At 51.9% G+C, this 14,062-nt stretch overlaps 1 protein-coding gene across 1 annotated transcript in view; it reads right to left on the minus strand.

Moving 5' to 3' along the window:
- PSD4 (pleckstrin and Sec7 domain containing 4) overlaps nucleotides 1-11,939 on the minus strand; it is a 13,923-nt gene extending 1,984 nt beyond the window's left edge. The window contains 14 exon segments of the mRNA XM_008049785.2: nucleotides 1-113; nucleotides 609-772; nucleotides 890-960; nucleotides 2,193-2,353; nucleotides 2,721-2,764; nucleotides 4,202-4,291; nucleotides 4,507-4,565; nucleotides 4,764-4,876; nucleotides 4,993-5,073; nucleotides 5,575-5,780; nucleotides 8,581-8,963; nucleotides 9,398-9,476; nucleotides 9,788-9,913; nucleotides 11,007-11,939. Of these exon segments, the coding sequence (XP_008047976.1) occupies nucleotides 1-113; nucleotides 609-772; nucleotides 890-960; nucleotides 2,193-2,353; nucleotides 2,721-2,764; nucleotides 4,202-4,291; nucleotides 4,507-4,565; nucleotides 4,764-4,876; nucleotides 4,993-5,073; nucleotides 5,575-5,780; nucleotides 8,581-8,963; nucleotides 9,398-9,476; nucleotides 9,788-9,913; nucleotides 11,007-11,939 (2,623 nt within the window).
- Between the last annotated feature and the right edge of the window lie 2,123 nt (nucleotides 11,940-14,062).

A 14,062-nucleotide genomic window follows, 5' to 3' on the forward strand; every position in this document is an offset into this window, starting at 1 on the left:
TGGGCCGCACGAATCTGCGCTGGGAGCCCACGGCGGCGGGGAAGGGCGGCGCCGAGTGCGTGGCGGCGGCCAGGTTGATGCGCGCGATCCAGGAACTCATCTCCTTGGCAGTGCTGGGGACAGAGGAGGGCGTCAGTCCGCAGGGACACAGAGTCGGTTCTGTCACCCCCTGCCCCATCTCCCGTGGTCTGCACGGCCTCCAGCCGCTCCGGACTCAGCCTCCAACAGCCAGAAACCCTGCCACCGGAAGGGTGCTCCACCTCTGCCCATGGCTTTACTTATCCGAAAAGAGGAAAACCCAGGAAGGCAACAGATTTTCTATCAAATGCCCCAAATGATCAGTTGTTAGTGGCATCCTGGAATCTTCTGTTCAGAACTGGGAGGCCTGATCCGACTTGCAAGGAAAGGCTGGTGGGCTGGCAAAGCTGGCCAAGGGCAGGGAGGTGCAGAGGTGTCCAGGGTTCCTCCCTGCGTCCAGCTCCTTTTTCCGCTGCAGTTTTCTAAAGGTTCCTGATCAGTATGGCCATCTCTGAGGCCTGTGAGTATTAGGTGTGAGCAGGGTCAGGGCCTCCGAGGCCTTGCCACTGTCTCCCACCCCAGGAACTTACGGTGCCTGAAACAGGTAGAGGCGCCAGTCTGCAGTCCGCAGCTGGAAGACGTGGGGCTTCTTGGTGTAATGCGTGGCCGGGGTGGCCAGTGAGTGGTGCACCCCCACTGGTTCGTCTACCATCTGCCCCACCAAGCTCTCGCTCCCAGGGCTGTGATCCTCTCCCTGCCACCGGGCACAGGGGTGAGAGAAGAGGTTATCCTCAGATGTCCATCCTCCTGATGGTTCCAGGCCCCTCTCTGTTCCCCATGCTGCCCGTCGGGGCATCGACTCCCATCCTACCTTCAGGAAGTAGAGAACCATTCCTCGAAGTAAGGTGTGCAACATCTTCCAGCCGCGCTTGCCCCACGGTGCTGTTCCAAGAGCAGAACACAAAGGTGGGTGTGGCACCCACATCCAGACACACTGAGACACACACAAGTGTGCACACAGTCCCCCTGCCCTCACACCACCTCCATTCTCTCACCAAGATACACAAAAACAGAACATACCAACACAAGAACACACATCCGTTCACAAGCAAGCACATAGACACTCCACACACGAGGAATCCTGCTTGTAGCTAAAACCAGAGAGCTGCTCACATACAAATGTGGATATTCATGCAGCCTATCCCCTCCACAAACACACAGCCAGAACCCTGCGTGCAAGTCTACTCAGATAGCTTTCAGTCCCTGAGAGATGATCTCAATATTGTGTACCCATCCTGAGGAGCTCAGCTCCCAGCCCAGGGGTGTCATTCCCAGTGCACCCCACTCTGGCCACCAGCCGCCTCCACTCCTCCCCCCCCACCTCCTCACCCTTGGTTTTGTGTGGTTGAGACCTACTCCTTGGGCAGAAGGCCTGATTCCCTATGGTCATCCCCCTGGGGTCCTGCCCAGACCCCGGTAGCTTCTCACTGCCAATGCTAGTTTCCTTCCTGGTTGCCCCAATCCATTCAATCTGAGATTCTACATTAGTCTGATGACGTCGCTGCTCTGCTTACGTAGCTGCCCTCAAAAGCTTCGCTGCCTGGGGAATTCGGCCCAAATGCACACCCTGGCAATTGTGTCCCAAATCCACCTCCCTTTCACACATTCTGAGCAAATGCTACTTGCTCTTTTCTCTGAGGGAGATGCCCTCTGCCCAGCTTCAAAAATCCTGACCCTCTTATCTTCCAAAGTTCAGCTCAGATACTGTCATTTTCCAGAAGCCTTCCCTATCCCTGTCCCCACAGTCCACCTCCAAAACAAAATCAAAACTCTTCCCTCCTCACTTGATCCAGTCCTCTCTACATACTCAGTAACTTCTTCCTTTTATCCTAGACACTGATGTGCCTGTCTAGTTTGTACTTTACCTCAAGGACTCGGGCCCAGGAACCACTAGGCCTGTTTTGATCCCTCTCCTCCCCCGCACCAGCTTGCCCACCAGTGCCTCACACAGCCCCTGGCACATGGTCACTGTTCAGGACATGTTAAGGGAAGGACCGTGGGTTGCCTGTCCTCATGGGCCACCTCTCTGCACCTCTCTGTGCATGCATCAGCACGGGTCCCTGAGCAGGACTGCTCTGAGCATACCACCCCGTTCATGGGCAGCCAACACTCACTCTTCTTGCCATCCGCATCATGATGCATCTTCCGAGCCAGGATGCCCTGCTTGTAGGTAGGCACTGTGGGGTCTTGAGCCAGCTGGATGAAGGGGTTGCTCATCTTCCCAGCTGCTGGAGATGGCCGGGCCTTCTCATGTCTAGCTGTGTCTTCTTCATCCCTGGACATCAGAGAGTCAGACTGGGCATGCTGACTGGGCAGAGAGCACTGGGAGGTATCCCTTGTCTTCCAGGGCCTCAGTACACTTTCTCTTGCTGGGGAGTCACACCCCAGAACTCCCCAAAAGGAGTCCTCCTTTAAAACCAGCCCATCAATTTCTGGAAACACTGCCATACATGCCCACTACCCCTGGCTGCTCCAGTATTACCTGGCCTCCTCTACCCTCTCTGCCCAGCACCCTGCCTCTGGCTCCACCCCACTAAGAGGGGCGCCCTGACCAGGGCCCTGAACTCCTCCACTTATCAGGTTGACAACAGAGGCAGGACAATGGCCAGGGGTGAGGAGGGAGGGAAGGGGTTCTCACTCACACAGCCCACTCAAGCTTCTCGCTGCGGATGGACCAGTAGAGGGCCTGGAAGAAAAGCACAAAGGTGGGCAAGGGAGTCTCAGGGCGGTGGGCCTCAACTCACTGTCGGGCAGAGGTAGGAGAGGGGTGTGGCATGTGTACCACCTGTGTCCTCCAATCTCAATACAGCTGCCCTCTTCCTTGAGCAGGTAAGTGTCCATCCATTGGTTCATCCATGCAACAAATTTTTTATGGAGCCTTTCTCAAGTGCCAGGCACTGTGCTGGGTGCTAGAGATGTAAAGATCAAGGCAGCCAAGTCTCTGCCCTGCCCTCATTTAGTGAGGCCTGAACTAGTTCTCTTGAAGGGGAAACGAATCACCACATGCCATCCTTTCCAGAGGTATCTGATGCAGAAGGAACCAGCTGGCCTGCCCTCGCAATAAATGTGCAGTAAATGAATGAGTGAATGATGTGCTGGAACTTTGAAATAATAAGGAATATTAATAGGATTAATGTAGATGTATCCCACTTGCTTTCATAGCCCTTGCAGTGCCTAGCAGGGAACCTGGCACATAGTAGGTGTTCAATAAACATTTGTTAAATACAGTCATGTGTCACATACAACATCACGATGTTTCAGTCAAGCATGGACCATGTATACGATGGCGGTCCCATAAGATTATAATGGGACAGTCCTGTACGAGCATATCATTTTTATCTTTTGTACCATAGTTTTGCTGTACATTTCCTATGTTTGATACACAAATACTTATACCACTGTGTTACAGTTGCCTATGGTGTTCTGTATGGAACAATAGGCTACACCATATAGTCTGGATATGTAGTAGGCTCCACCATCTAGGTTTGTGTAAGTGCACTCTATGATGTTCTCACAATGACAGAATCACCTAACATTGCATTTCTCAGAACATACCCCTCTTGTTGCCTGACACAACTCTGTTGATGAAAGAGCAAATGGTCTAATTGCTGGTGATATGCATGCTGGGTGCCAAGTATCATGCTGAGCACTTGACAAATTGTATTTCATCTCGATAATGACATTGTTATTACCCCCATGAGGCTCTTGAGCTGCCAGGGGGTAAATTGCCCAAGACTAGATTCAAACCCAGGAACCTCAGGCTCCCAAGTCAGAGCACTAGACTTTTGTCGTGTGAAGCTTTGCTCTCCGCCCACCTAGAGAACCAACACACCAGTGCTTCCAGAATTCAAAGGGGGGTAAGAATCGCCTGGAAAGTAAATAAAACGTTTTAGGGGCCCCAATCCCAGAGAGTCTGATTCATGTAGGTCTGGGTCAGGGGCCTGTGGATATGTGGGGGTAACAAATTCCAGGATGCCACTGATGCTGCAGCCAGGAAACACACATTTAGGAGCCCTTCAGCAAAGAAGCCCTGTCTTCTCAAGGATATCTGGGCAGAGCCAGGCCTGAGTTTAGTAGTCCCCTTGGGACAAGGAACCCAGGCTCCGGGCCCCACTGCACATACCTTCAGCAGCTCCTTGGGGAAGTTCCCACCATCTCGCAGGCCATTCAGGTTGGTTATGAATTCCTGGCAGCTCATGCTTTTCCCGATGTTCTGTGGCCATGGGAAGAAGTGAGACAGCTTGAGCACACACCCCACCCCAACAGAATAACCCCCAGCCAGACGCTCCAGAGCCTTCTCCAGTTCCTCAGGCCTACAACCCCCAAGGCCTTTCCCTGACCTATCCCCAGACTTCTCTCCTCCTCATGCCATAGCCCCTGACCCTGGCCCCTGGCTCGGTTCCCACAGGCATGCTCCCACCTTCTTACCTGCCCGTGCAGGTCTGTGTTAAGGAGCATGATTGCACACGTCAAGGTATGTACAGAATCTGCCACAGAGAGATGAGTGGAGAGAAAGTTCATTGGAACCAGGGGTCATTAGTTTCCTCCACCCACAATAGGTGGGATGACAACCCCCACCCCCAAAATGCTTCCAGTCCCCAACACGCTGCCACCCGTGAACTCCCAAGAGGACACAGGCACCCCAAAGTCCCCCTGCCCTGCCCTCGGGGAAGGCCCCTCCCTACCTACTGAGGGGAAGACCCCAGGATTGCAATGGTGAAAGCGTTTGGAGAACTGGTAGAGGATTCGCTCCCGCTCCTGAGTCTCCCCACTGAGCACCAGGGCTTGGAGGAAGCCCCTGTCAAGGAGAGAGCCCAGGAGCTCAGGGCCAATCAGATCCCAGCCTCAGCCCATGCCACCACCCGGTACCATCCCTCCTCCACGGCCTCCTCAGAGAGGACCCAAAGGCATTACCGAAGGGCTCGGTCCAGGTTCTGGCCTCCAAACTGGAAGAAGGACAAGTATGCCTCAGCCACAACCCTGCTAAAGTCATTGCTGCAAAGGGAAATGGGGATACAGTCTGCACACATCAAGCTGGAGGGCTGGCTGAGACCCCAGATATAGAGAGGCCCCCCAGAACCTGTACACATCATGGGTTTGACGGGGTAGGGTCTGAGCATGGGAAAGGCACAGCCAGGCTCAACCTCAGATGCTGAGAGGGAAAGGGGGCATCAGGGTCTGCTATGCCTCTGGTACACACGTCGAATCTTGAGTGGGAGGGACCCATGGAGTCTGGGTGGACAAGGCAGTGGGGTCCAAGATCTTTAAGCAAGGACCGAGGTGTGAAGAAGAGGTAATACAGTGCAACCAAGAGGAGAAAGCAGGGATGGTGAGGGTATGAGGGAAAGTGAGGAAGAAATGGGTGGGACCAGGACAGAGAAGATAGGATGAGAGGAGGGGACATGGAGAAAAGGGCAGTCAGTGGAGGGAGCCCATTAGCAGCTCCTCCCTGACCTGCCTTAGCCTCAAGCCCTCCTTGGGCTCAAAGCCCCTTACTTCTTCTGCAGGTAGGCAGCCACTTCAGACTTCTGGAAGCCTTCTAGGTGATAGAGACGTGAAGCCAATTTCCAGGCTACCTTGTCGTTCCTGACACCGTTAGCCAGCTTGTCTCCAGCTGGTGGCTTCTGGCCTTCCTCTGTGAATCTTGCTTGGGGCATGGGGCTCTCAGGAAGCCTGCAAGGGTCCATCAGTGTCCTCAGACTCTCATTTGCAATGGACAAGCAGGGCCTCTGGGTCAAGTGTCCTTGCAGGTCAGTAGTGGAAGGGGGTGCTCTGAACTCAGGGGTGGAGCTGAGGCGCCAAGGCCTTGTATGGTAGGACCTAGAGGGGCTGAACTCAGACACTCACCTAGGGTCTGGCAGAGACACAGCCTGACTGACCTGACCTGGCCTGGGACTGGGAGAACCAGAGAGGAAGGTAGGTATTCATTCATGCGAGGCCATGAGGGTTGGGTGCCCTAGCTTCCTCGGGTAAACCACAGGGATATTCCAGGCTTATCTCCCCTCCAGTAGCGGGTGAAGCCCTTTGAAGACCCCAGTGGTGTTTTGTCCAACCCACAGCTGGGGGGGTTGTCTCCCTCACCTGGCCTGTGATCCTCATATGCCTCCTTGTCCCTTCTCCACATCCTCCTTCAGCTCTAGACTACACTCCTAGAGCTGAAGCCAAGCAAGCTGTAAGGATGCGCCAAGATCGGGAAGCTAGACTGGGTCTAGGAATGGCAACAGCTGGGAAAGCCCAGGAGGTGGTCCCCAGTCTCTCCCGTCCTCCACCTGGAAGCTGCTGGCAAGGAGACTAGATGGTGACCCATTACAAGTGTGAACAGATCCAGGCAACTCCCAGGCTCAGAGAACCTCCAAGTCGAGCACTAAGACTCTTAAGATGTCACTCAATCCAATCTCTGATTCTTCGGTTTCCCCTGCAATGTTACAACCTGGTGTGGGGTATCCCAATTGCTTAAGCATTCATCATCCAAGTTACCACAGTTTGGAAGTGGTACAGATAAGCAAAAATCATTAAACATGAAAATATTTGCTGATAAACTGACCACTTATAATGGCAGACTTCCCTCAGCTACCCTCTCCATCTAACTCGGATGGGCCAGGGTCTCTGCTGGGTCCCCTGCTTCCTGAGATTCATGAACAGACCAGAAATCAACTGAAAAGTGAAACTACACGTTTTGCAAACAAATGGGTTTTCATTAAGTCCATGAAAGTGATGCTGGAAGACTCCAGGATCATACAAATGAAGAACTGAAAGAGATAGCCCAGTAAACAGGGAGATGAGGAAACAAAAAAAATGACTTAGTTGCCACTTCTAAAGAGTTGATTATTTGAATAATCAACTGACAAAGCTCTAAAATATGTTTTAAAAAATTACCTAGTCAATTAGCATTGCTGCTAAAAAAATAATACCTAGATGGGGAAGCACTTTGAAAAAAACCAGTATGCAAATACAAATAAACATGGAATTATATACTACAGATGAGTGAATTCTATGGTATGTGAATTATTTCTCGATATAGCTGGGGTTTTTTTAATGACCTTTATAATCTCACTGTGAAAGTCAAGCATGCATGAAAGACATCTCATCCAGCCAGCAAACTTGTGCCAGGAAAATTAAACTTCTTGCATTGTGTTAAATAAGAAGAAATCAGCTGGATGTGGTGGCCCACACCTGTAATAACAGCACTTTGGGAGATCAAAGAGGGAGAAATGCTTGAGCCTAGGTGTTCAAGACCAGACTGGGTAACATAGCAAGACCTCATCTCCACAAGAAGAAAAAAAAATTAGCCAGGCATGGTGGTGTGTGCCTGTAGTCCCAGTTACTTAAGAGGCTGAGGTGAAAGGATCGTCTGAGCCCAGGAAGTTGAGGCTGCAGTGAGCTGTGATCATGCCGCTGCACTCCAGCCTGGGCAACAGAGTGAAACTCTGACCTAAAAAATTTTAAAAATTATAATAATAAAATAATAATTAAACTTATTTGTATAGTGTTTAGTGTCATTTACCAAGGTAAAACCCCAATGAAACATTTTTCCATTATTTACTATGAAAGTATCTTTCTAATTCTAGGTGGATTTACTTACTTTGGTTTTGGGAGGATGTACTTTGCATTTTAATATAATGAACCCTCCATTTTTAAAGGTGGGCCTTTTCTAATGACCAAGCCTCGGAGCATCTCCAGGGCAGCCTAGTTTCCAGGTACCAGGAAGATGGTTCTTTGGCTTCTGGCCAATTGATGTTCTGTCACCATCACTCAAGGACACTGAGATAGGAGTGGGGTCAACCCTCCAGTTACTGCACCATTAGGCCCTGAACTATCGCTGGTTCCTTCTAGCCTCATCAATAGGACCCCTCTTTGGCCAACTAGAGAAGAAAACCTCTTTCTCAGCATAGAGATCCCAGGGCTGATAGTCTTAATGCAATGTCCTGGGGCAGGTAGACATCTAGGTGTGCTTCCTAGTTGACCTATTCCTAACTCTGGTCATAGTTCTGAGGTTATACAATCCTACAGTGTGCCCCATGATCATTTCCCTGGGCCCTCCATCAAACTTAGGTTTAGTGAGACCCACTCTGGGCCTAGGCTCTTTGATTAATTCCTTCCAGTCACCTCCTCAAAGCAGTCTATAATCTCCACATCACAAGCTCTGACTCTCCACCTCCCAAGACTTCCCCTTTTTCTAGGCACACAGCCCTGATCAGGTTCCCTGGATGCCTCCCCCAACCCCCCGGCCCCTTCCTGGTATCCAAGCTGCAGACATTTCTCTTGAGGCCCCGCCCCAGAACACTCAGATCCTGCCTCCAGGTATGACTGTCCACTCTTTCATTTCTGATGCTTTTAAACCCTTCAGTCTTTCTTAACACTTTCCTAGTGCCTAGTCGTTTAATCCATTCATAATAAATACTAGCATGTCAAATCCTAATGTGTATTTCTCATGCTCTAACCAGACCAGGGTATTATTAAGTGCACCCATAATTAGGAGCTGAGAGCCAGTTCACCCAAGACTTACCCTTCTGCAGAAGTCAGGTGCAGGTCAGCCTGGATGCCTTCAGCCTCTGCAGGCCTAACTGTGCTATCACTTTTTACTTCCTTCCCCGAGTTTAGGGCCTCCTCTGCTTCTTCTTTCTCCAGGGAACTTGGCTGTGCCCCATCTGTCTCCAAGAGTGAAGTGTGTGAAGCATCTAGTGTCCACTTGGGAAAAGTGCCCGAGCTGTGGCACTGGAGCTGAGGGCTGCCCTCCTGGGATGACGTGGGGCTGGGTCTGGGATCAAGGCCTGTGCTCTCAGACTCTGGGCTGCTGGGCTCCGGTGAAGAAGCTGGGCTCCCCCGGGAGGTAGGGACCAAGGTGCAGGGATCAGATTCCGGGGGGCACCCAGACTCTCTCTCACCTGAGGAAGAGCATGGAATGAGGTGAGCACAGGGAAGGAGGCAGGAGAACAGCACGGTGCCACCTCCAGAAGCTCCCTCCCCAGGGCTCTTCCCCTAGAGCCTGGCAGCACACCCTGTCCCTCCTTCGGGCAGTGACCTCTCCCACATGCAGAGGCAGCAGGCAGCCAGCAGGATTCCAAGCTCAAGGCAACTAAGGGCTCAGGACACTTGCTGTAAATCACTAAGATCCAGGTATTGAAAATGCGGAGTCTTTTGTACATTTCCTTCACTTACTCTTTAAGGAGGCAGAATTTAACCCCAAGTCTGTCTGGCTGGAGCACAATACAATGGAACCTGTTCATGACAACCATGGATCCAAGAACGATCTTTGTTCTCACTCCAAATCCCAAAGCCTCTACCATCCAATTCCTCAGGCCTCCATACTGGGTCTCACCTCTGTCCTGGGAGACAAGAGGCTCCTGGGGCCAGGAAAAACCTTCTTCTGTCTGCCATTCCTCAGGGCTGGGTGGGGCCTGTTGAAAGAGGCATACGTGTTTCTATGAGCCCTAGAGACATGGAAAGGTGAGTAGGGAAGAGGCCAGGCAGGGAGAGGGAAAAGGGGGGGAGGGGAGGGATGCCATGAGCAGACAGATGGCCCTTTCTCCTTGCCATTCTCCCACCCAGACTACATGGGCATCAGTCTGGTGTCTTAGTTCAGAGAGAATGCTGGATGGGAGAAGACCCACATCTTAGGAGTGTTGGTGCTAGACCTTGAAAATCAATGGGTTCACGTTTCTCCTCCAAAGATGGAGAAAGTGAGGTCCAGACAGGGGAAGTGACTTGCCCAAGGTTGCACAGCATGTGTGGCAGGGCTAAGGTCAGATTCAACGTGTGCTGTTTCCCAGGTCAATATTTTGTCCACACAGAGTGCTGTAGATGGAGCAGGGTCAAGCCTATGTCCAAGAGAAGTCTAGAGAGAGAGAAGAAAAGGAGAGATTTCAAGAAAAATTGCTTCCAGGCCCTTTTCCACATTCCAGGGGGCCTCCTCCCTTCAGTCTGCCCACATGGCCCTACTTCATTCAAGTGGTGCCAGCCCTTGAAGGAGCTGATTTAGGGAGGGTGGTAGCCCCCAGGCACCAGGCTGAGTGGGCTCTGCCATACCACATGGGAGCCAACCTATAACTTTAAGGAGCTCCCAGGCTTCCCCTGAGAACTTCAGTGCTTAGAGCAAAAAGGTCCTGAGAAAATGTACCTCCAGGAAACACAGATCTGACCAACCCACACTGGGGCCCTGGCATGTGGTAGAGGGGACTCCCATCAGCACTTGGGAGTTCCTCAATCTTGAGGCTCAGGTGAGAGAGCTGCTCTGGTGGACAGCTCTTCTCATTGTTCTTGGGGAACTGAGAGATTAGAAAGTTACAGCCTCACATTGCCATCTTGAATCTCCTTATCTCTTAAGTAGAGACCTCCCTTGGAAAACTGTGCTCCCTATTGTCTTGCAGAGCTTGTCCCCATCCCCAGTTGATATCAAGGATCTCCACCATTGTCATATGGGCCTGAACTGTTGACACTGGACTTGGGGGAGAGGGGTGGAGGATAAAAGACGTTGAGCTAAATGTAACAAAATGCCAAAATCTCCCAAGAAAAGAGAGACTAGGACTCTGAAAATAGGCATCTCTCTGTTAGGGGCAGAGGTCACCCTGGCAAGTTGACCCCTGCCCTGTTATAGTTGGGAACGTCTTGGAGGTGGGAGGAGAATAATGTGAGAATAGCTTGGAACACGCTGCAATTGGAGGAGTTGTTTGTTCTCCAAACGTATCTAGACATAGCCCCTTAGAGCTTGGGAGAGGGAAACATTTGTGGACTTAACTCCCATCATGTTCAGTTGACATCATGGCATTGATAAAATTTCCTAATTCTTCTGGAGGTCACACTGGTCCTGATTTTCTGTTCCATTACCCCAGATCCCAAAAGGTCTTGGTATTGAAACAAATGTTCTGGGCCTGACCCTCCCTTCTGCATCACCAGAACAGCCCTGAGTTGATTCCCAGGACTGAGCTTACCTCGCCCTCCCCTTGACCAGAGGGTGATGTGGGAGCCTCCTCATTAGCAGCCACTGAGGTCCAGCACAAGGAATGTGGTTTGTAGATGGGCACAGGGAATGGAGGGGTGCTGTGTCCACCGGTCTCAGCAGTGCTGTCCCCCAAATCTGGCTCGCTTCCCAGCTCCCACAATACTGTGTCTTCTGGAGGTGGAGGCTCCAGGGCATGAGGGCTCTCAGGTCCAGTCCGCACATCTGCATGGGGGTCTGGGAACCCCCAGGAAAAGCGCTCTCCAGAAGCACTGGTCTCTGAACAAGGACTCTCCAGGAAGAGGGGGTTGTCGAAGAACAAGCTCTCCTCCTCAGCACCCCACTCTGGGGAAGAGTCAGGGGTTCCCTCTCTTGGCCATGCCTGGTTGTCTCCGTCAGGCCCACTGCTGTCTCCTCCTGAGTCCTCCTTGGGTGGGCTGGGGTGCAGGCCCGTGTCCCCAGGGAGGTTCACAGGGGCTGCAGGGAGGCAGCATCTCAGCCCAGCCCTGAGCCCTTCTGTCTTCTCCAGCTCCTCCTCTAGGTCTAGGACACACATCTGGGCCTGCAGGATGCCTGCCCAGAACACCGCCTGTGTGGATGTGTTCTGGTTTTGCCGTGGGCTCCCCAGAGGATGGCTGTCCCCAGGCAATCCTGGTAACGCTTCTCTCTGCCTGTGTTCCCCCTGGGAAGAGCAGCTCCCCGAGTGTGTGTGTTCCACACCAGAGTCCTGAGGAGAAGCATCTTGTCTGGAGGACTCAGGAGGGTCAAAAGCCCAGGTTTGCTCCCTCGGAGGCTCAGGAGGGTCCTGAGAGCCACACACTTCCCTTGGGCATGCTCCTGGGCAGGGCTGCAGGTTGTCTCCCAAACAGACGTTGAGAAGTTCCACGGGTTGGGGCTGGTCAGAGAGTCGGTAGTCGCCCATCATCCACAGAGCAAAAGCTGCACAGGAGAGTCTGCTTTCACAATCCCATCGTGTGGATTAAGGGGAGCGCACGACGGGGGCAACTGGGAATCCACATCTACCCTAGAAACACCCAAAGCAAATGTAGGTTAGGGAAGGGCTGTCATTCCCTGGAAGCATGTGTGTAGTATGTTAGACATGTTTGATCTGCCTGTCATGTCTGTGCCTGCTACAAGAAACACTGCCATTCACAGCCCTGTTAGAGGTTAGAGGTATCCCATGTATGCCACCTGAACCTGCAATCTCAAACTCCCACCAGGGCAGCACCTGCTCCAAAGATACCCATCTGTTAGCCGAAGGCAGCCCATGAAGCTGAAAGGGATGAACCGGCCAAATCAGAGCCTTCTCTTGGAATTTGGATTGGAGAGTGGAAAGACCAAGGTGGTTAGGGCAGAAACAGAAGGCAGAAATGCTTTGGGGCATTGAGAAGGCAGCAAGCCACAAACGGCATGTAAACCAGAGCATGTGAAAGCCAAACAGACACAGACCAGAGGCTAGGAGAATGGAATAGATTCGCCAGGGAAACAGAAAAGCAGGCACCCAGGAGAGAAAGACCACAGCCTGCCTTATTTCTACTTTGCAAGCCTCCTGTCTTTGGGGCCTGGCCATTCACAAGGCTAGCTCACAGGCTGGTCCTCGGTCCTTGCAAGCTGTTGAGAGCTGTGCAGTTTGGCCCTGGTAGAAGCAGGAAGGGGCTCTCCACTAAGCTTCTGTGCATTGACCACACTAATACTCTGGGTATGTCCTATCATATGTGTTTTCTAGAATCATGCCTCTCCATCCCTGCATGCAACCTACTGTTTATATGGCTTTCAAAGTGGCCCTGCTCCCTCAGCATAACTGGCTTGTTTTGATCCAATGGACACTATGAAACTCCTAACGCGTTATCTGTTTCCCTCGTGGCGCCAGCTGTCCGGAAGTACAAGGTCAAGTACACAGACCTTTATGGCATGTCTTAAACACACCCCTGGCTTAATCTTGTACTGTATTTTCTTATTTTCCCTTTGTCTCACTTTCTTTACTCACAGATTTCTATCTTGAAGACTGTGCGTGTGCTTATAAATTATATTGGAATATCTTAGGGAACAAGGGTATTGACACACACACACAAGCTCCCTCCCAACTTACAGCCCTGTGTAACTTCCAGATATCTGAAAACAATAGCCCCTTCCACACGCACAGTTAGCCAAGCCTGTCTTCTCCACCCAACCTTGCACCTGGAAGCTGAGCAGGCCCCTGCCGTGTCTCTGTTTCAAGGTAAGAAAGCCAAAGCCCGTGACTGACCCAATGACCCACAGCTGGGAAGGGAGGATGGGCTGTGACCCCAGACTATCCACCTTCCAGTCTACAGCTCTCTCCCTGTCTTTGCTGTAGGTGCCTCTCCCTCCAGCAGGCTGGAATGAGCCCAGGTGGACTCCTTCAGCACCAGCCTCCCTCACTGGGGTGGCTTGGCCTTGTCCAGGGCTCCAGACCTCACACTGAGGTCCTGCCACAGGCTGGTGATAGGAGGATAGGCCTGACCCAGCATGTGGCATGCATAACAATCAGTATACATAACAAACCCATGCAAGCTGTTGATAGCTGTGCAGTTTGGCTGAGCAGGCCCCTGCCGTGTCTCCCCATGCTCAGCACTAAAGAACATGGGGCTGAATGAGTGACCACATGGACCTGGGCTCACACCATTGTACTGCCACTTACAGTTGAGTGGATGCACTTGGAAAGTTCCTTAGGTTCTGGGAGCCCTACCTCAGAAGGCATCTGGGGTTAACTGGGGTGATTCACACAATCTCTCAGCCCAGGCTTGGCCTACCATTAAATGCTCAGTAAATGGTGACCTCTCAGAGTTTTCACACCAAGGTGAGATGGGTCTACCTGCTGTTTAAGCCCACCTAGAAAACATTACTTTACACAGTGCCTTCTTTTTGAAGAGCGCCTGAGAGAAAGGTGGTCAGACTAGTATGCATTTCTGTTTATCATGAATCTGAAAAGTATTCTTCTAAAAGCCCCTCAAAAAGAGGGGCTCCAGCAGGACTCGGTGGCTCAGCCTGTAATCCCGTGCCTTTGGGAGGCTGAGGTGAGTGGATTGC

This window comes from Carlito syrichta, unplaced genomic scaffold (assembly GCF_000164805.1).
Source record: "Carlito syrichta isolate Samal-C Ts95f unplaced genomic scaffold, Tarsius_syrichta-2.0.1 Scaffold56697, whole genome shotgun sequence".
Classification (NCBI taxonomy): domain Eukaryota; kingdom Metazoa; phylum Chordata; class Mammalia; order Primates; family Tarsiidae; genus Carlito; species Carlito syrichta.